This window comes from Varroa destructor, unplaced genomic scaffold, assembly GCF_002443255.2.
Source record: "Varroa destructor unplaced genomic scaffold, Vdes_3.0 BEIS01000001.1, whole genome shotgun sequence".
Lineage (NCBI taxonomy): Eukaryota > Metazoa > Arthropoda > Arachnida > Mesostigmata > Varroidae > Varroa > Varroa destructor.
The window spans coordinates 32,202,096-32,224,011 of NW_019211454.1; the positions used below are offsets into that span (position 1 = coordinate 32,202,096).

At 43.8% G+C, this 21,916-nt stretch overlaps 1 protein-coding gene across 4 annotated transcripts in view; it reads right to left on the reverse strand.

Moving 5' to 3' along the window:
* Positions 1-98: 98 nt before the first annotated feature.
* The window catches only part of LOC111255402 (sodium-coupled monocarboxylate transporter 1-like), a 45,697-nt gene continuing 23,879 nt past the window's right edge, over positions 99-21,916 (reverse strand). For 2 of the 4 annotated variants that reach the window (XM_022817340.2, XM_022817338.2), the window contains 5 exons: positions 21,135-21,354; positions 16,725-16,880; positions 11,660-11,822; positions 8,349-8,577; positions 99-2,912 (listed from right to left, as the gene is read on the reverse strand). In XM_022817340.2, the coding sequence (XP_022673075.1) occupies positions 2,271-2,912; positions 8,349-8,577; positions 11,660-11,822; positions 16,725-16,880; positions 21,135-21,354 (1,410 nt within the window). In that variant the 3' untranslated portion in view covers positions 99-2,270. Of the gene's footprint in view, positions 2,913-3,815; positions 3,883-8,348; positions 8,578-11,659; positions 11,823-16,724; positions 16,881-21,134; positions 21,355-21,916 lie in introns of all 4 variants that reach the window. The other 2 variants (XM_022817342.2, XM_086977663.1) reach the window with 2 other exon arrangements.

Here is a 21,916-nt window from a genome sequence, read left to right on the forward strand (position 1 = left end):
TACATATAATGATAGGCGACCGAATAATACACTAAGGGCACATAACGAAAGAAAGACTGCTAAGATGAAGAAGAATTATGATAAAATAAATCTATTAATAACAATGATAATAACAATATATATTTATTACAACTCAGTACTGCTCGCGGGATCTGAATGGACAAGATCTGAATTCCGTACATTACTCTGAATAAAAGTTCACCGAAATAAACACAGGCCGCATAAACACACGCACATGCGCATGGATACATGCCAACATGCAGACACAGATGCATACACAAAAACACCATCATTAACTGAAGCGACAGAATAAAATACGGGTTTTGGCAACGCCAGTTTCGGCTGCTGCTATCCGACAAACTAATTGCTTGTTAATATAACTTCATATGTTACTAATATATACTTAATAAATAGTTATAATAAGACATTATTTGGCAAAAAAGTCAACTGGCGTCCTTTTTTGTTCTCGCGAGATGGTAAAATAGCGAAACAAAGACAATGTAAGTCCATTTACTTCCTCCCTGCATATATATATATATATATATGCAGAAAGGAAGTAAACCTTAAAAACAAAATTCTCTCTTTTTCTATATACATATATATGTATAGCAAAAGAGAGACAGCGAGAGAAGGATATCTAATAAACATTCGTATCCCGCAAAAGGAATAGTTTTTTTTTTGCATTAAACTCACTGCCGCCTAAACGTTGACATGAAGGCAGCGACGGTGGGAAAAATTAATTTTAGCAATAGCGGCCAATGGCTGTACAGTCAATCAGCCACCCGTTCGAGTTTTGGCAACGGCCAAAGTAAGACGAGCATAGACAATGTCAGATATTAATGTAATAACAAAGCACTGTATTTTAATAGGAAGATTTTAAATGTTTGTCGCTTTTCGCTTGTAAAGGTATTTAAATACTTTATGTACCTAATAGAAATTATATATCTGTATATAACAGATTTATGATATGGATACCTTTTCTGTAAAGCGTGTTTCTATGTTTAGCTGTAACCTGTGCAACGATCATTTGCGGTTTTAAGGAATTATTTAGAAAAAAATTCAAGCGGTACCCTGTGTGTACCGAGGACGCTGATATATAGCTAACTAAGTAGGTGTAACAAAGTATGTATATACTACAAATGCAAAAATGTGTTAGCTTGTTTATGGCAAGCTCTCTTTGCCGAACAAATTCGCCAGTAACCAAAATAGACGCTCCATCAATACGCTTTAGAGCACAAAATGCGAGTAAAGGTAAAAGGTTCCGTGCTACCTATACTTAATGTAGCTTGCACGAAAAATTTCCCCATGTCAATCTGTTAGTTTAAAAAGTGACCGGACCAATAAACATTTTTTCGTAAAACCCATGGCAAAAACACGGTGTCTGTAGGCTTTCCTAGTGATGCTGACGATACTGCCACACCGACAGTATGTTGGTCTATACATAAATATGATTTGTTTGTACAACAATTGTTTAACACAGTGTTCCAATACAGAGACCGTTGTAGGATAATGTATATATATATATATTTTTTTTTTTACACACATGTTGCATATTTGAACAATGCAATGGCTTGTATCATAAAATTTAATCTAATATTGAAGTTAATTTGATTGTTTCTACACCTCTCGTGTGTAAATATTTTTTTTTCAAAGCCAATAGTGTTAGAGAGCATTAGTCGGGTATATCGGTTGCATCGGACGCATTTCACTAGCTGTCTTTTACCCTGCAGCAAATGGAACGATTTTGATTACAGTGGGTCTTAGAAACAATTCTACTTGTTTTTTTTTTTTTATTAACTCTATTACTTGTTTGTTAATAGCTCGCCGGCCAAAAACCGGATCCTCTTGTTGATGGATATGTATTGCGTTAATCCTCAAAGCAAAGTCAGTGGAACATCGAGTAGGATTGAGAATAGCATCAGTTTGAAGCAATATCAGAAACGATGGCTTTACGATAGAGCTGAACTTGTGGCTGTTCGCAACAGGCTAATCAATCTCGTTGAGAATAGGACCAAGGGTCCGTTCGGCCGTTCGGCAACGAGCGTATCTGTTTTACTGATCCATCCCGCCAGTGCAATGAAGATTCATAATCGCTATAACTATATAGTACACGCTTTTCTTTTTAGTGTCGTTTTTGCTAATATACCAATACGTACGTACATCCTGTGAAACGGGCTCATACACAACAAAAATGCCTTAAAGACTCTTTATTATTGTTATCATCGTTTTCCGGCGGCTAAACATTCGTTGCAAGAAAAAAATACATCGATCTAGAACCTCTCTATGTGATGCTTGTACAGATCGTTGTTGCTACCACAGTAACTATCATTATTGTCACCGTCATATTTATTGTTATTGATGTTGGTATTGGCGTGACCGGTGTCGCTAGTAGCCGCCTCGGAAATGGTTGAATTTAATGGTGACAGCGTCTTTTCGTTTGGAATTTCATCGGCGTAGGAGAACGAATAGTGTCCCGACGGTCTACCGGTCCGCAAGCTGCTGGCTGGTGGAACATTGTGTTCGCTAATGGTAGCACTCATAGTCGACGTTGACGTAAGCGGCAATTTTGTTGCGGGTGGCGTCGATGGCGGCATGTACGCGGCCATAAAGACTTGAGATTGTCGTCGCATCATCTCGGAATCGGTGAAACTGGGCTTACGGGTTTTGGATCGGGTACTTGACGCGGAATACCGCGTCGATCGGCGCGACTGACGCCGATTTGAGCCGAGGTTATCGTTGACAGCTGGATTTGTGACGTCGGACAGGTATGGTGTCATAAAGACAGAGTTATGTCGACGTCTCATTTCAATACTGGAAAAACTTGATTTACGTGAAGCTGGGCAGGACGTTGACATTCGAACGCCCGAGAACGATGATACAGATTTTCCGGGCTCGAAGACTTCTCCTTTTTCCTGTAGCCGTAACGGCATGGATGGCAGTAGGATACATCACGCAAGGATTAAAGAAAACAGTAAAAAGTTGATTGATAATGATTGTCATTAACGATTGTAGCACCGACGTCATATAATACATGAAAGGCATAAACAGGGTAGACGCGCGTCATGTCTAATAAACTGAACTAATGGAGTAATAAAGTTAGCACATTGTTGCCGATTTAAAAATAGTATATGTAGTCAAAATACACGTATAACTGAATGTGTGCAGTGTGCATACATAGTGGTAAACTAATGAAGATATCGATGTCAAAGGCGTAGAACGGATTTTTGCTTTGGTAGACGCATTCAGCTTACTGCTGACTGGTGTTTCAGTCTACGTTAAAGTAGGTATAAATTTTCAGGGTAGGTATATGCCGAATGATGTACCATGGCACGCGCGAAACGAGGCTATTTCATTACAGCAAGCAGCCGTCACGAGTCTTAGCTGCCGTGTACATCGAAGCTGACAAGGAGATAAGGACCGATACGATTTCCCAAAGACAACACATTTTATTGGCGGGACTTTCTGAGTTTGGATTGGAAGCAACATCGACCCCATCGTTTTCTAGAGAGTTTCGAGAAGCATATTTCTATCTCGCCACATAAACCAATGCTTTTCCGAGATAGCCGTTCCATTTGCCACAGTCATCATCACTGCCGTTTCAGCGGAAGCGGCTTGCGGCACCCTTTTGTTCCGCCCCTTTATTGCTATCAGATCAGTATATCGGACAGAGTATCACGTGTCCCTTCCAAAATCTCGACTGTTCTCTCGACTTGGCTGCTTCAAAGACGCAGTCCTACCTTATCCAGGACCGGTTTATCATGCAGCCTGCGACCTATATCGGTGACGTGATTATTCGTTTCGTTATCGAAGCTCACCTGTGGCAAGGACATCAGTTCCAATGGCACGTTTCACCAAGTTAATACGCTCATGAAATAAGTGAGTCTGGAAATACACAGCGCATACAAATTCTACCCGGTAGTACGTATTTAGCTGGTCTTCGAGTTAGGATTCATTAAGTAGGCATAGGTAAACTTCCTGTATTCCTCAGTACGATAGTGTCTAATTCACTTGTTTAAGGAACCTGTTCAGGTTCCAAATTAATTTATCTAACCGTTTAGACGATATGCTTAAAATTGTTATCAGCCGACCCTTTCGTAAGAAAGCAACGTACAAAACGGTCTTTGCTTCGGCTGCGTCAACCTTATTATGGGTGTACGCTTAACGTACTCCCTTTCGTCTGCATTTTCGGCAACCTTTTCTCATAGAGTTCAGATTTTTTTTGTGGATGACATATCTTTTTAAGTCAAACCTAGTGTCCGGACCTATCTATTGTTCAAGAAATTTCAGAAACTAAGTAGTTCAGTCAACGGCACAAAAACTATATTTCCGCTCGATTCCATTGAGTACTAGTTACCGTGACCTGTATGTAGTCGATGCGGCAGGGAACTGGGTAACGATTTGTCGGCAGCCAGTTAAACGTCATATCGGGGAGTTCGTAAAGCTGTTACCTGCGCTGAGAGTATCATTGACTATAGTGTTATTACGCACACATCGCGTTTCGGTTGGCATCTGAAAGGCCTTTTTGTTTGTTCATTGCGTAAAAGTCCATCGATGTTAAGAATGTTAACTTACATCAGCAGCTCTTTTGCGCCCCAGAATAGCTTCGTTCGTTTCGACTCTCTCAGCACTCTTTAACACTCTATTGGCCTGGAAATGTGGCCTGGCTTCACATCGATGGGAACTGGAAAATGCGGGGAACCGGTAATGGACGCGGGCTATATATGTGCGGGGGTATGTGAAAGGGAGGTAAATGTACTAGGTCTACATAATATCAGCGCGAAAAGGCTAGACGACCAACGGCAATCGGTTACCACATACAAAATACGCACGCATCCACATAAACATACACACTGACAAACACACACGGACGGAAATGCACTCATATTCCAGCTATCTTATTGCATATTGCACTTGATGACCAGACCTCGTCTCATCGCTTCCTGCCAGGACTAAACTAGGGAATAAACGGTTCAGTGCAGGAGAATGGTGCTGTACTTGCAATGCCGTATAGCTATAAAGGTGATGCTATCGTTGGAAAGCTTCTGGTGCAATGTTGTTGTTGTTATTATTAGAATGCATTACACTAGAAGAGTCTGTATCATATATTCACCTAAATTACACACTCTCTTCTCTTGTAATTTCTGAACAAACACGAAATACATACTTTAGCTATCAATGGCAAACCAGCTGACGATATTTATAAAACGATACAATATCTATCAATGCTCAACAATGTGCTGTTAAGCTTTCACATAACCTAGGCAGCAGTATTGATTGAGTAATTCGGGTTTCAGCATAGCGCTATATATAGCCAAGTAGTGTACGTCTTATATATTTCGACCAATAAAATAAAACCCGTAAAAAAAATCTACTCGGTCGATGTACCATTCGTTCAACGCGCGTAAAAGGAGTGAATATAAATGCAGAGGTAGTCGTTGGATTGGTAGTAAGAACAGTCGCCTGCTTCGAAGCGATGGAACAACAGAATTAAAACGACGCTGCAAGCACGCCCCCCCCGCGGACGTTAATTGCATTATCTGCAGCGCGTTATTGTCAGCGTTATCATCCGATTTTTGCTCAAGTGGTCTTGCTGCGGAAACGTGCAGAAACCAGGGAGCAAGGGAGCTAAGGACGTTCGGTGCCTCTGTCTGTTTACGTGTCCCGTTGTCCTCTGTGACGCTGTTCCTAGCGCAACAAAAATAATCTTCTTTTTCACGTTAATTTGGCCAATTTTTATTCGTCAAAACAGTTCTGTTCTGGCTCTCGTTACGTTGTCGCCTTCGGCTTGCATATTTCATTGCCACGGTCGCATAGACATTGTCGTCCCGCGATTGATGTTGTTGTAGCACTTAATTCACTGATTACTACACGATTACTAAAATATTGCGATTCCTAGTTTCGGTATTATCACCATTAGGTATTACTTTGAACGACCGCTGAAATATATGTTTCGAGTTTTACGCCCTCGAGCACTGCTTCAAACGGCTGCCTTTCGGTATGTCTACTCCCAGTTTTGAACTTATGCACGACACGTATGTCTAAGTTTGGTAGACGAACACATTATTAGCGCAATATCAGCCGAAAAGTGATCACTAGCACTAGTATTGCTACTTCTGTGTTGTTGTTGTTGTTTCACCGGCAGTTTGCTCTATTCATAGTAATTAATCCCCATACATCACCGGCAGGCAGTCGTCCTTTACTGGGGTGAGTGAGGGCATAGCGGTCTGTCGACGATAACGACGATGTTTCTCAGGAGGGCGCACAGGATATGAAGTTGTCCTGCTCCACAACCGCCGTTCGGTGCTCGGGCGGCGCGGCTGTTGGCGGCGTATGAGAGGCGCACCAGGACGGGGGGCGCCAGCTGGCACACGGCGATGGCTTCGGTAGCGCCGGCGGCAGCAGCAGCTGACCACTATAACTGTTTCTGCCATACAAAGTTCTCGTTGGTTTTTCCTACAGTTGCTACTGAGGAGTTCGCTATCTTTTAGCTAGGTAAGAGGTAGTCACGTAGCTGGTCAGTTTGCTAGCGGTGGCTGCATCGGTCGCAGTACCAGTAACAGCCTAGGGAACTTTGAACGAAGATAACAACGGCAGACGGCAAACGAAGCAGTGCGACGGTGGTAAAACGAGAGGTAGAGAAAAAGACGACGAAGTTCGAATAGACGAACAGATCTGAATGCAGCGACTGGGGCGACAGATCGACGAGGGAAGTAGAAATGAGGTGTGGAACAGAGAAAGGAAAACGCCGGCCACATATCCTGAAGGCGATTATGGGAGCTGGTGGCAAAAATGAGCAAGGCAATAGAGCCAACCTCAAGGCTGGCGCGACAGGGACGAGGCGTCGCAAGCGTCACGCAGAGAAGTGATTGCAGTGTGCCATCCTTAATCTATCGACGATAGGGATGAGCCGGATATTTTCAGGTTGATGGGAACGGGTCGGACATTGAAATGAGCCGAATAGGAAAACCCTCGTTGTTTGCTCTTCTGCACATTCCCTTCTTAAATGTCTGTGCATATGTGCGTGTGAACAAGCATACACAATCCTTGTCCTTCCCTTCGAACTTGCTTCGAGCCCTCACTTCTGCTCACTCCTTCTACTTCTCCCACTTCTGCCTTCCGGCTTTCTTGCTTCCATTTACCACCACTTCTACTAGTAGTTGTGAGACAGCGAAGGTGCCTGGAACGAAATGACCGACTGACATGACCTAACAGAACACGTAGCGACGTCGTGGAGAGAAGGCTCAAAACCTGGCTCAACCCCAACCGAACGACACGAAAATGAACCTTGAGAAAAAGCTGCAAGAAGGGGTAAGAAGGTAACCGCTAACCTACACTTACACGCACGTCCGAACAGTGCTTGTTGGTTGGCTACTAGCCGAGCTGCGTCGATGATCTAAAGGGGAATGGGCGACCAGTGGTGACGTCGGACCTACTGATGTCAAGAACGCTCAATGCATCTTAATGCATGTGGCTGTTAAATGTTGGACTAGGGAGCAAATTGCTGCGGCTAGCAGCAAACGGCTGCGGTTTCGTTTGTGACACTGCATCGATGGCTTGCTGGTCGTGAGAGGTAGGTACAGCTTCATCGCTGAGTGCAAGAGGCTAACTCGCGAAGGACGGATGGCGAAACGGATAGTTGTTGCAAAACCCACTCTTCGATACCTTGTTCATTGTCCGTCCTTTGTACTCTCTTTTTCTAATTGCCTTTTTTTCTATGCACCCGCCAGTGGCAGCGAGGTGGCACAAAGGACTTGTTACTTCTGTTCGAATACCAATGACACCCGCCCAGTCAAGTATCTACTGCCCACTGGGTATAGATCGGTCGCTCTACAGCTGTCTACGCAGCAGTTAGCGAGCAATATTAAGCGGGCAGAAAATTTTAAGGGTAAATGTGTGGGTGCGACTCTAAGCGGCATTAACAGGTGATTTCCTTTAAGCACTTTGAACATTGCTCATTGTTGTTTTGATACAAGCAAGACAAATAGCAATATGCAGAAACGTTTTGTTAGTAAAAGTACTGGTAAGCGCTTCCCATGTTAATTTGAGATATATCTTTTTATATCAGTTTTGTAAGAGCTATAGTTAATCAGACACCTTCGAAAATTCTGATTCTCGGTTCTGCACTAACTTGGTTGTTTAGATGAAAGAATAAAGTTTGTTACAAGTGTGTGCGGATTCTCGTAGATAATTTTAATTAGTTATCCCCAAGAACTTGTATGTTTTCTTTTGCTAATGTACTCATTCTTCTTCTAGATTGATTACTGACTGCTGTTGCGAGAAAAAACTTTAGTCGTGACTTAAGCTCCTAACGCAGAATCCTATCTCCTACCGTAACACAGAACACTTACGAAGTTTTCGCCCACATCGAAACGCCACCGCTCCCGTTCTTCATCATCCATCCACCAAAGAAAAATATCCGCGGGATGTCGAATGAGGCGCGGGTCAAGCTGAGATCCGTCGAGGGATCCCGTCACCAAGGAAATGGGCATGGCTACCAGAAATACTAGCACGAACGCTACTAACGAGTACCACTGCTGTGAGAGTTGGTACACCCATAGAACGTTGCTCTCGGGGATACTTTTGCGCAAACGACATACAAACGAAAAACACAAACATTTAGTGATAGATACGATGATGATGATGACGACAGTAATAATAATAGTACTTAACATAATAATAGTGGGATAAGATTCGCAATTGTTTTGGTTATCGCGCCGCGCCGATCATTATCTTCATAGCTATAACGACGAAAGCTAACAATTGGACCATTCTGTTTTCTGTCGTTCGATTCGCTGGCTTTTCCGACGTCATTGTTCCTTGCGAGCCTGTGTAGATGAGCTTGTAATTATCGTCTAGCAGTTTTCAGTGTGAGTGCGTCGTTGGTGTATGGACTCGTATGTGTGCCTCGATGCGAAACTTGAAGGGAAATGGGTACGGAAATATATCGATGTGCCCTTTTTAACCGTGCTATAACATTCACCTCGCATTTTCCAAGTACTTGCCGCCAAAGTAAATTTAGGATAAATCTTCACATCTTTTCTAACAATTGTAAGTGCGTGCTATAGCCACGCCTACACTTAACGCCAGACACAGCAGTTATTTAAGGACGAGGAAACGAGTTCACTCGTTATTTCTGGCACCACGTATCAACCGAGATAGCCTTGCATACGTAGCGACAGTTTCCCATATAGTACTTAAAGCTCAGTATTTTATTGTTATCTATCTGTAGTATACAATGACATTTAAGCTAGTTTGAACAGCCTTTCTTCATTTTGGCAGTAGATTATCTTTTTCATTCGATCCTAGTTTTTGCCAACGGAAAACCAAGTGCTAGTTTAGAAGCACCTCAAATCTTATCAACTCTGAATAAAAGTCATAGCAAGATCTACTGTGAAGGAATTTTAGGTACGCCGTACACTGTATCATCTACAACGGTCCTACATCACCTGTTCTATAGGGACCATGGGCTTTAAGGATGCCCTTAATCCTGTCTGCGATGTGCGAGGAATATCTTCGATTTCGTCTTGTCTTCATTCAGCACCATGCGTGGGCCATTTGAGCATCTGGTGAAACGCATTACGTACACTTAAACGAATGGTATCCTTGTTTAAGAAATAAAATGAGCGTAGTCTCAATAGAAATAGCAGTATGACGCAATGTGTAGCACTTTTTGCACATTCGCGGAAGCACAGAATCACAGAAGCACTGTAGGAGATTGCTGCTTAAACAACATTTGCTTTTGTCAATATGATTACATATGCCATCGGCGATAAGCATAATTATTTATTAATCACATATTGTGCAGTACGCGTTTTTCAGGTGGACAATTGTCTCAAAATACCATTGGTGGGTTTATCAAAATTATATATACGGAAGGTTATGCGTGTACACAATAGCATTTGTCGGCATAAGAATCTATATACATATAGGGTATTTTCGAGTTCAAATTAGTCTCATCACTGAAGTCGCTGAACGTGAAAGACGCCAGCAATCGTTACGGTTGACAGTCGTCGGTTCGTCTGTCAACCGCTTTCAACAAAGTTGATGTTTTTGTTTACTTCAACGGAAAGCAAATGCTTGGTGTGCAAATGTTTGCTTGTCACAATGAATTGCAAAGCACAGTAAAGGGTGACGGCTATACGTGCTTCTCCTTGAAAATCCCGCCACAGTAGCGTCCTTGTTTTCCTTTACACCCCAAATTCTGCATGTGGGAAGTGAAACCAGTTTTCTTCGTAACCTAGAGCATCTAACTGCCCCCAGTCGGCCACAACAAGGCCACACCAAGGCCGGAACCCAGGCCAGGCGAACGGAGCTTAGAGCTGTCACACGTATAGTCGAATGGTGCGCCCGTATGGATCATTTATTGGTTGTTGAGTCGGCTTATTTACGCACCAATGCAAACAGACTGGTCAGCAGAGAACCAGTCTTTGGAAATAAGAAAAGGCATTGACTGAGTAGATCTATTCTATTGGGTCGTATGAGGATGCCTCTTTTAGGTTGCCATCGCCATTGCGGCTGCCAGATCCTTGGTGGAAAGAAAACGAGGGGACTAGAGTCGGGTCAGTCGGCCTATCTGCCCGCCTGTACAAAGGCCTGCGCGTGTCCATTCTGTACAAGAGTTTATCGCTCATGCATTGCGAGCAGAATCTACTAGTTTGGGGGAGTATGAAACCACTATAGCAACCGCCGTGAAGAAAGTGCCGCTGCTGGTCCGCTGCCGCTTGACGTAAGAAGAGCAAAGCGGTTTATTTCTCCATCTAGTGCGGTTTCAGTATCTATGATAGGAAGCGAATAGCTATAGCTAGCTAGAACAGGTTGCATTTTAGGCCACTACAGTCGTCATTGCAGTCACCACTGTTTCCCGACAATATACTCCATCTGTCTACAGAACTGTTGAATGCCGTTATGATGAAAAATTAGAAACATACAATAAAGTCTGCGACGGTTACCGGAAAACTAATAATAATGCACTCGGACGGAGGCGAGATGGGTGTCAGCGTCATACGAATTGCAGCGGGGTCCCAAGCGTCGGTTTCCGGCATAAACATAAGGTGCCATAACAACCACCATAAAGCTAACCGTTCACTGAGAGAATCCGGATCAAGTTTTCATTGTTTCTCTCCATATTCCATATGCTCTGTCGCACAGCAGCCAACACTGAATAACGTAATCAAATTACTTTTTAGCTAGTCCGTCCGCCGTTGCTGACTTTTTTGAAACTGAAAATCTGCGTTTCTTTTACTGTTACATAATAGATATATGTATGTATGTATGTATATAGGAGGCCAATACGGTAAACATGTATAGCTCAGTAGCTTAACACTCCCCTCTATGTTTGTTTTACATGAAAATGTACGCCAATATACTGTGAACACATAAATAAAGAACAGCTATAAACGTATACTATTATTATTATCTTAGAAGAATATATTAGCATTGTCTATACTGTGTCCACGGACGCATAAGATATATCGTACACAGCAGGATTGCCTATTGTCTGGGCATCAATGCTAAGAGGCTTCAGCTTCTACAAAAATTACCATGCGGCACACATTACAGACTAGATGTTTTTTTATAGATACTCAACGACACCAAATGCATAATGAAATCAGTACCAGTTTATAATGTCAATAGCGCATTTGTAATGATTCAACTATACCTATAGGGTAAATACGTGGGGATAGCTTCTTCGACGGCAGTGTAGTTGACGGGACAGCCAGCTAAGCTTGTGGAAAGCCTGATATTGCTAGGACCGGCAATCATCGCGCCGATGTTGATCCAAAGAGACGCTGCCAACGACACAAAAAGACCCCACAGTGCGCCTGCAAAGTTAATGTGAAATGAAGAGTCATTCAGAGATGAGATTGGTTTTGCGAATGGAAGGGAGAGTGCTTTGAAAAACACTGGCCAAAAATTAGCGTCTTGGATAAGACCACCTGCATCGTTGCGACGTCTGTCAACGACGCACCTACGTGGCATGAACAACTACTACATAAAGGTTCAGCGGAAGATTTTCACAGACCTCTCAGCATGCTCTGGCTTGCCTGGCCATATGGTAAACAACGTGGGTTGTCAGCACATTGCGTGGCAAAAGCGATAAGTCTCTTTTGCTGTGGATACAAAGGTGCGTCTAGGTGAAAAAGGCCGTTAACAACGCCATGAGTGTGGTCGTCCCAGTGTGGCAACCATTAACTGCTGTAGTTCTTTCAGGACACAGTAGGAAGGGTTCCCTCCGCCGCTGTTGGGCAGTTTGAGAAAGACGGCAGGGTACTACTGCAGGATCACTGTATTGTGAAGTGAGATAGATAAGGCAATGCAAACCGAGCCCGACCAAACCAGAAGCAAATTTGGGCTGCGAGAGCGGCCGGGAGGCTGAAACCCCACTGAGCAAGACGTCATGCGCACAACGACCCAAATGAGTGCAAGAAGCGTCAGAGAGAAATAGCTAAAAGAGTGGGTCGTTACGGTGGCTGCCGGTTCTCCCACACAGTAGCAACGAGGCTTAGGCAAACTCGAACCGGGCCCGGATCAAACCAGACCCCTAAAACCCGAACGCGAACATTAGCTACTGGCGAAGCTAGATACATGTTGTCATTACTGGACACATAAATCGCCTCTCTTTTACCTTTTCAAGAAAAAGGCAGGCAAGGAAAGTTTAGAGAAAGATAAAAAGCTATCGAAAAAGCAAGATTTTCCAGAGGAGCATGATTGGTGAAATGCCTGCGTAATCATATACTCTTGCACGACAATGGATCTCTGAAGGTGTGTGTGTGTGTGTGTGTACATACAATTGCGGGATGATCTCAAAATGAGCGCTAACTACCCGCTGGCAGTATTATACCGTCTTGCTACGCCCATCCATCGGAAAAGACGAGGGAATAAAGGTTGGGGAAAGCGGAAGAAAGGTGGAAAAGAAAACAAGAAACCGGACGACTTCGTACACGACTATGACTACAGGCCGAAAAAAGGAAGCAGGAAAGGACGCCTAATTGGCCATTATTTGTCCCGCTGACATTTCGGTTACAGCCCGCGATCAACAACGGCAGTTTGCTCATTCGCCGTACAATCGACTTCTAAACTCGAAGGGCGACTGTGGTAAAAGGAAGGAGAAGTCGAGAAATCGATTAAAAGGAGCGGTCGAATAAAAGATAAAAGAGGACAATGAAACAACGTGAAGTGAGCACGATGCATAGAAGCGAGGGGGGCTCCAGATGAAAAAATCGGATACCGAATAGCAGATGAAGAGAGTAGGCAAGAGAGACAGACCCGAAGCCATAGACGATGGGCGTCAGAAGCAGTAGCAGCATCAGTAATAGACAGTTGGCGGTGGACGGCCTGGCACCCCTTTTTTTGCCCATTCCTTGCCTTATGGTTCCTTTCGCTCTACTTTGTCTTTAAATTTGCCTTTACTTCCAGTTCACTAGTGGCGTCATCGTTTTCCGCCTCAAACTATGCGCGCATTATATATACATCCATCGTCCACCACGTTAGCTCCTTCGCCATTTCTCTTTTACTTCGCCATCCCTCTCTTTCATCGACGGTTACTATCACCCTGCTACCGTCTGCCACTCATCAAATGTATCGAGGAGGAGGACTGGATGGGAAAGACATAACTATCATTCGGTCCCCCTTTGCTTAAGGCTTGATCAGTAGCAACAGGCGATAAGTGAATGGCGTAGCGGAAAAAGCGTAACAGAATAGAATGAACCTCACCGTGCCTCCTACAGCCTTTCTTGCTGGGAAGCATGGTCCGTTGTTTCGTTCGCCAGCCTCCGCGAACATCCGCAGGACCAGTTTCCCCTCCTGTTTACATTCTATCAGGCCACAGGAAGCCATCCAGATGGCAAGCGTCAGCAAAACGAAAAGTGGAAGTGATTATGAAAGCGACCACGAAAGCCCTTGGTCTTGGTCTTTTTCTGGTTTTCCCTGGCATTTCATGTCCATCTGCCTTTTTCTCGTTATTCCAACTGTCAGTTTACCAATCCCTGAAATATTTATTATCTATTGCCAGTAGCATGAAACAGGCTGGTTCCACCAGGCCTCCCGGTCAGCCGTATACTTTTTCCCTCTGTAAGGCGTTAATCGCTGCTCTGCTACATCCCGAATGGAATGCTGTTTTTCACACTTTGCTCCCTGTCCATTTATAATTTTCCTCTCGCCGTCGTCAATGAATTTGCTCGTGTTCAGATTCTCTTTTTTCCTTCTGGTCTTTATTCTCTCGCTGTCGCATTGAAGTCACGAACGTTCTCAGCTTGAGTCACGTCAGAGCCACCGTCGGCATTGTCATCGTTTCCTTTGGGCGTTCGTTGTTGCCAGTATAGCAGAGACAGTTGCTTTTTAGTTTCTTGTCATGAGTGCATAAAGAGCGGTCGCAACGCCTTGAAGTTTTATAATGGCGCAAGAAGCGAAGCAGAGAAAAAAAGTCGAAAAGGCTTTCTGTCCTATTAGCTTGGTGAGCTCGTCACACCAAAGAGTTTTTAGCGATGGCGGTAACGATTTTACATGATTCGGCGTTTGCAGAAACGGCAAATGAGCTGTCAAGTTGGCGGCACGCAGCTATCCGTAGGACACGGCGCAGGCAGATTTTCAGGCAGCAGATGAGTAATGGGTCATCGATACCTTTCTGTGGGTAGGACAGCTCGAAGCCGTTTGCAGTATAACACATGTAGTCGAATTAAGGAGATCATGGTAGCGATGGCCGCAACAGTACTCACTTCGGATGCAGTGCGCTCCTTGAACTAGCAAACATTGCCTTAAAAAACACCTTTCGCTTGTTCCACCAACTTTAGTCATTCTTTGCTATGCCGCTTAACTGGGTTGTTCAGCCACTTGGGTCATTGTGGCCTTCTATGAATCGCTTGTTTTTCACTTTTTATTGGCATCCCACCACGTGACTCATTTAAACGGGCAGCTTACGTAATCTGCATCCCATAGCTGGCTGTACGCCGTCACTATTAAGGATCCTACCGTTCGCAGCCCCTCATACCCTGATTTCGACCCTAACCCACCAACCCCATCGACGCCTCCTACCGCAGCAATCTATGACGTGTACGCATTTTTAGAATCGCCGAAGTCAAGCGCTGTGTAGCTGCTGCGTGTATCTCAGTGTTTATGTGTGTGTTTGCTGGTGTGAATGATCCAAGGCGCAATGCTGCCCAAGCAGACGCCGTTCCCTCTCTGCCATCCCGTTTCCGTGCCACCCGTGATGATCAAATTAGAATAAGGATCATCTGATGTCGGCAGTCACAGCACCAGCAGCCGCGGCAGTGCTGGTGGCGACGACGTTTATTCAGAGTGAAGAGAAGCAAGAAGAAAGAGAGGATTGAATAAAAGCAATGTGAGCGAGTGAGTGAGCGAAACATTGCGAAAAGCCTGCAGAGGCACGTGTAAGAGAAAGTGTCGTAATGGATGACGGGGCCATCGTTATCCTGAGCCAACCTGCTGCACCGACTTTCACTGTGAAGACAAGCTTTGTCCCAACTTGCCTCTCCCCGCCCGCTTTCCCTATCAACTTCTAAGCCTTCGGCGGCGGTGACGACAGTGACGCTCCAACCGGTGGAAAATTGAGAGGGAAGGAAGGAAACGCCCTAGAATTGAGTAAAAAATATAGCATCAGCACATCGACTGCTCGCCGCCCTCGAAATAGTTCGCATTAACTTCGGTATGTTCGATCGACGACTTCGGAAAAGTTGGTAGTGCATGAGTAATAATATCACATAGATTACTATATACGCCTAGACGTCGAAACGAATCTTCATGCTGGGTCTTACACAGAGAGCATTAAAAACACGTAGTTGACTGATACGGTTGAGATAATAGTTTGTCTACAACCGCCGTGACCGGCCAATGCGCGCATTTACAGGCCAGCTTGTAGAAGGCTGCGCAGAACCGAAATCCGTGTTTTATCATGACGGTGCAATAACCAGCCCTCGATTAAAATTTACAATAGAGGCTGTACAGAACGTGAGAGTGCTTATTTACGAGTTTTAGCGGTGCGTCGCATGCGTAGTATGACAAATGCTGAAAAGGACGTAACTCGCTTGCTGCGTAGCGTAGAAGTTCAATTGCCCGACTCAGCCACTCACATGCGACTACACTGCCGCAGTCCTAGGAATGGATGCTGAACAGACATGACCCCACCGACGACGGTCCTTTGCTTCACAGGGGATTCATGTAGGAGTTCGATATATCTCAAGTGAGCGACGGGGTAACCTTCAAGGCGACACTGCAGAAGGCGCTTTTTTTTTTACTTAGAACGCCATGTTCCACAGCCTCGTATGTTAAATACAAAATATATGATACCCAATAACTTTACCTAAGGTTGTGACACGTAAAGTAGAGCGACAAAACAATGGCTCGGTACAATTTCGTGGCAGTAAATACGTCAAAATAATTTTTATCTGTCGATAGCTTACAGGAAATTTTCGCTTGTGAAAGTTATTAGTAGTTTTTCCCCAGACTCCGCCACAGATGTCCTTCTAGTGTACCTTGGATATAGCAGCGGAAGGAAGTTATGAACATCTACATAGTGAAGATGAACTATGCGAGCTTCTGTTCATAACCATTAATACGTTTCGAACGGGTACTATAACGACCAACAAATCCCTAAATAAAAATCGCTGAAATGAACAGTCCTTCGTCCAAGTGTTTGTTATGCGCTGCTGATGTAGCATGATATTAAATGTACTCTATCTTAATCGTAGCATTGGTGATACAATTCTTACCTGTGGTGTTGATCTGAGGAAATAGCATTCCAGCTGTAAATAGGCCTAAAAGCGGGCCTCCAATTGCGCTGTTGACAGATTGCGACGCTTCTAGTACGTTTCCCAATTGTTTCGTAATGCCTACAAGACCAATCGATGAGATGCCGAATGCAACACCTAACGTAAACAAAGCAGAAGTCGTTTTCATCACGATTAATAACACCGCTATTGCGAACCTCTCTTTCCCACGGACGATTCTTTAGCAAACCGGTGGCTGGTTACTGTAACCAATAGAACAAGAACAACAACAACACCAAAGAATAAAACTATTCTAGAGACAATTGACCCTTGTTAGCAAATACTTTGAACAGATAGCCACTGCACCATCGAGAAGCTTCCTAAGTCCAGTGGGCGGAAGGCGGGAGTTATTTACAGGCTACTGAGTATAAACACAGTAGAACATAGACTGTTGCACTTTAAACACCGAAAACCACGGAGGAACAGTCCAGCCGGATTGGCTACGGTGTCGAGGGTTGTGGTAGCGTGAACATGTGGGCCAACTACGGTGAGGGGTAGGCGCGGAGGTTGGTGCTTAATAGTAACAACAATAGGATTTAGTAAAATGACACGATTCATTTGATAACTAGAGCCTCCTTTTTGTGAGCTTAAGCCAAACCGAGGCATATGTAGGCGTTTGTGCTTTTCAATAATGTGCGTGAAATGAGTTGGTGTTTTTTCTGCTTTTTACCGTTTGTCGTATAGCCGCTTGTCCTCCTGTATACTTGAATTTAATAAGCGCCTTATTTTTGTCCTGACGCCCGTAAGCCACCGTTAGATTGTGCGGGGAGCAGTTACTTATCTGTGCCATGTGCTACGGCCTATCGCAGGTCTAGGCCAGCAGGGCAAACGGTGCTGAACCGCTCTGAGTCGGTCAGTTACAGCTCAGCGGGAACATCGAAAGTTTGTTTATCTATTTGCCGTATTCATTTTCTGTATTTCTTGTACTAGCGCTAGCATGCCTCATCACTAGAAGAGGGCTACTAGGTATCAATCGGCATCCGCAGGCCCAGCCGTCACCAAGGTGGGTACACGTACGCACGGTGTGGTACAGGGTTACCTCTAAAAGCCTAAATATTTCCTGAAGTTACCTGCGGGTTAACTCCGCTGTGACACGCTTACGATATGTCGTATTTAAAAACTTCCCAATAAAATATAATTCTGTTACTAGGTTCTGGCACTTCAGGATTTATTGCTTTATGGTATATGAGTATTGAAATCACGAGTTTTTCTAGGGCGATCAGGAGAAAAATTCGAAGCTGTGGAAAGTTGACAGTTTGGGCTTTCACGTAACATCTGTGAATGGAGATTGGACGTGTATAGGGTAAGCGACGTGTCGTCCAACAAAATAAATCACCGTATTAATTCGTATGTGTTTAAAACTAAAACATTAATATCTAAATAGCTGGGCTTTGTCTTACACCTTGCCATAGCGGAGACAAAGAAAGTTTGACGAAATATCATTAGCACTTTACAAGGAACTTACATTACTGGTTTGCAACGCAGTGAATGGCTTCAGCATCAAAGACATAAAAGCCGGTTATGCCCTAACCCAATTAATGGTTTTCTATTTTTGCTATGAGTAACAAATGATGCATACAAGTCGGTCAAATAATTAGCAGAAAAGTTTTCTCGTATCAATAGTTTCCTTAGCAAAATGAGGGTGACAGTATAGTAATAATATTGTTAGTATATTATCTATTAACCACGTGCATTTAGCAGAGCTGTTTGGTGGAATAGTTGCCTTCAGCATCATCAGCTTCACCTTCAAAATACGAAACTTATCCCGTCGAACCCTTAATGAAAACAGGACAGCTCGCTAGATATATTAGAGAGACCGGAAGAGACGAAAGATAGATACGTCGACGCATTCTTCTTTTTTATCTCCTTCTTCCCTAGATTGGACTTCGATGTCACTTTGGTGCGGCAGTTGCTCTGCAGGGGGCTCGTTAGGAGTTACCGGATAGGAAGTCCAAGCTAGAGCATCTCGGCGGGTGAGCAAGCCAGCCACTTGCCGGCACCCAGCCGCGGTACCCGACATCGTTTGCGTGTCGTCGTCGTTCCTTTCGACGACAATAAAGCCTTCGAAGCAGTCGTTTGCCGGCACAAAAGCTATCTATCTATATGCTCAGAAGCCGTCGCAATGGTCATCGATAACCTAGATGGGCCCAGCAACATCGGACAATTTGCGCCGCTAGTCTGAGCAGCCGTTGCCGCCAAGTACGTTCAGTTATTTGACAAATGTCGTCAAAGAATCGTCCGCATCGGATCAATCGCGTCAACTCCCAAGATCTGAATGGACCGGAGACCTAAATGGATTAAATCGATTCAAAGGGAAGGAAACAATAACAGCAGACAGCCAGTCAACCTCTGTCGTTTTTTTGGTCGTCAGTTAGACCAATACAATAAAATGTTTTTCCTGTACGCGCGGACTATAGCTGACACGCTAACGGTGTTCATCGCTATCGGCAATCCGAATCCATTGAAGTCGAGTGCCCAAAAACAGTAAACTAAACAACAGTACAATGGCTCGAATCAGCAGAGGTGCTTGGAGTACGTATATATGTTATCTGATAGGCTCGCAGAGAGGTCACTGTCACATCGTAGTTTTTGATTCGTATACATAAGTCTATCTATGGCCAATTCTTTTGGATTCAAGGGAAGAAACATAAAGAGAGAAAGGAAAGCAGCGAGTGATATAGAAAAATTCAGAGAGGTCAACGAATTTCGGTTCACAGAACCGCCGGTCATAGTCGCGCTTGTTTCTACCTTGATGACACTCAATTATGCAGGCTGGCTGAACGCGTGTTTTCTATGTTAACCGAAAAAATCGGCGCTAAGTCGGAAGTGACGGTGGAATTCCACCATCTTACTGGCGTCACCGACCACCCATGGTCCTACTGCTAAGGTTTCTCACCTCCGCGGATTGTGCGCCTGGATTTCTCACTCACCTCATTCCATTATTGGAACTTGCACCTTTTCCCCGTTTTTCCTTTCTCGATCAACTTTAAAACCTGGTGATTAACTGATGTAAGCTTATTGATTGCGGTCAATTTGAACGTTTTTCGTCATTTACTGTTTTCGCTCTCCATTTTGTTGTGACACTGGCGGGGAAAACTATTCCATCTCATCGCTCCTGCTTCCTGTTTACGCCACCGGTAGCATGAGCAGCTCAGGCACCATCGCCACTGTCGCCATCAGAGTTGCGTCTTTTACGAGGTAGATGGGACAGCTGTCTTTGGCAATGTAGTAGCTTATTTTGAATAATGACGCCTGAGAGATTAGGCAAAAACTGGTTTTAATCGGTTAGTTCAGTGGAACGATCACAATCGTTTGGACGACCTTTTACAGTTTTCTACGAGGCAGCCTCCTCTGCCTGAGAGCTGACGCAGCCGTGACGTGCAAACCGCATACAAGCACGCTCGCATACACATAGAAAAATTTGTGAAGCCATTGCTAATACTGCTGCTAGCGTGTTTCGAAATAGGCGTGGTTGAGGCGGTGGGTAACTACTACATTATACTATGCCATACAGACCGCACGTGGTCTGATTGTCTGACTGACTAATGAATCGCTTCAGGCTGTTGTCATAGCACGTGTATGAATATGTCCGCGCGATGTTAGTATCCAGAACGATAAACAAACAAGGATCGTCGAATAGTTTATAATAATTTTTTCTTTAAAGAAACCGCATAGGCTGTAGATATTTATGGGACATAGAAAGATGTTCGTGGTGTACTTTTTTCGTAGTGAAAAAACCGAGTAGTTTCTAGAATAAGAAATATCACAGAGCACCGGTATTTGGATAGAATATGCGTCGTCTATTAGTCGTTATCGGTTTTATATAAACATTTAATTCTATAAACGTGAGAAAAATAAATTACACAATACCTATATTTTTTCATTAGTGAAAATAATTGTCGTTTAAAGGTTGCTTAAATAAGATTACTTAAATTAACCTAATATGTTTGTAAATTGGATACAACATACCAGTCCTGGCGCCATAAACCATTCGACCCATAGATTATAACAAACTACAAAATATATAGGCTATATTAAAAAAAAAAAAAAGAACTAATTCATTCAATCGTTAGATCTCCTATTTGATGCCGTTCGACATTATTAGCAACAGGACTAACCGAGGGCAAAAGCTCGCACAGAGATCGCAAAAACACATTTTTTCAGTTCTGATGGAAAACTATTTTCAATGCGGTTACAGTTTTAACTGTGATCTACGATTTCTAAGATCTAAGATGGCGCACATCATTTAATTATTTAATACTCTGCCACTATATTCCATTAATACTAAGCCTTCCTGCTATCACTCCCAACACTTTCCAGTTAAAGTTCACATCTGGCGAAGCCTTGGCTTACCAAGCAAGTTAATGATCTTCGCACCAGTGCTGTCAGGAATGCCCTCTTTGATGACGGCAATGACATCAACGTAGAAGACCGATGCAAGCGCGTTCACTCCGGAGCTTACCGAGCTCAACGAGGCGGCGAAGATGCCCGCCACGAAGATGCCGGGCAGTGGAGTCCAATAGCCAAGGACGTCCATCACGAAGTACGGCAGAAGTTGGTCAGCTGATTGTACCTATTCGAAGAAAAATAGTCATAGTCGTATCATTACTTGATGACTAACTGGCAATAATAAAAGTGATAACTTTCGACTTTTCAGTGATTCAGTTGACCGCTTAGATCAGTTTGGCACAGGCGTGGGTAACCATTAGCCGTCACTTTATTATCGTGTCCTAAGTCCATTGTTATCGAGTGCGTAGTACCTTAAGGCGGGATACGGTGCCTGAAATACATTGTAACCTGAGGACGCGTTTAATCAAATACGCAACTGCCGGTCATTTCGTCGTTGTTTGAGATAAAGAGGGCATGCAAGAAAAAAAGAGATTTAGCGGTTTAAAAAAATTCTACACACGATTCCGGCATCGCTCAACAACAATTACCCTTACAGCTTTGTTAATCAGTTGTTTTTAAACCTTTTATGGCTTTTGGATCTGGTTAGCGAACGTGATGGCTTAAACCGTTCGTCGTTTTGCAATCAGGAGGAAAACGAATATATCTGACCCCTACCGCAATATACAGATTATGCAACATAATGAAACAACTGTACAAGGCTATCGTGGTACATTTAGGGCATATAT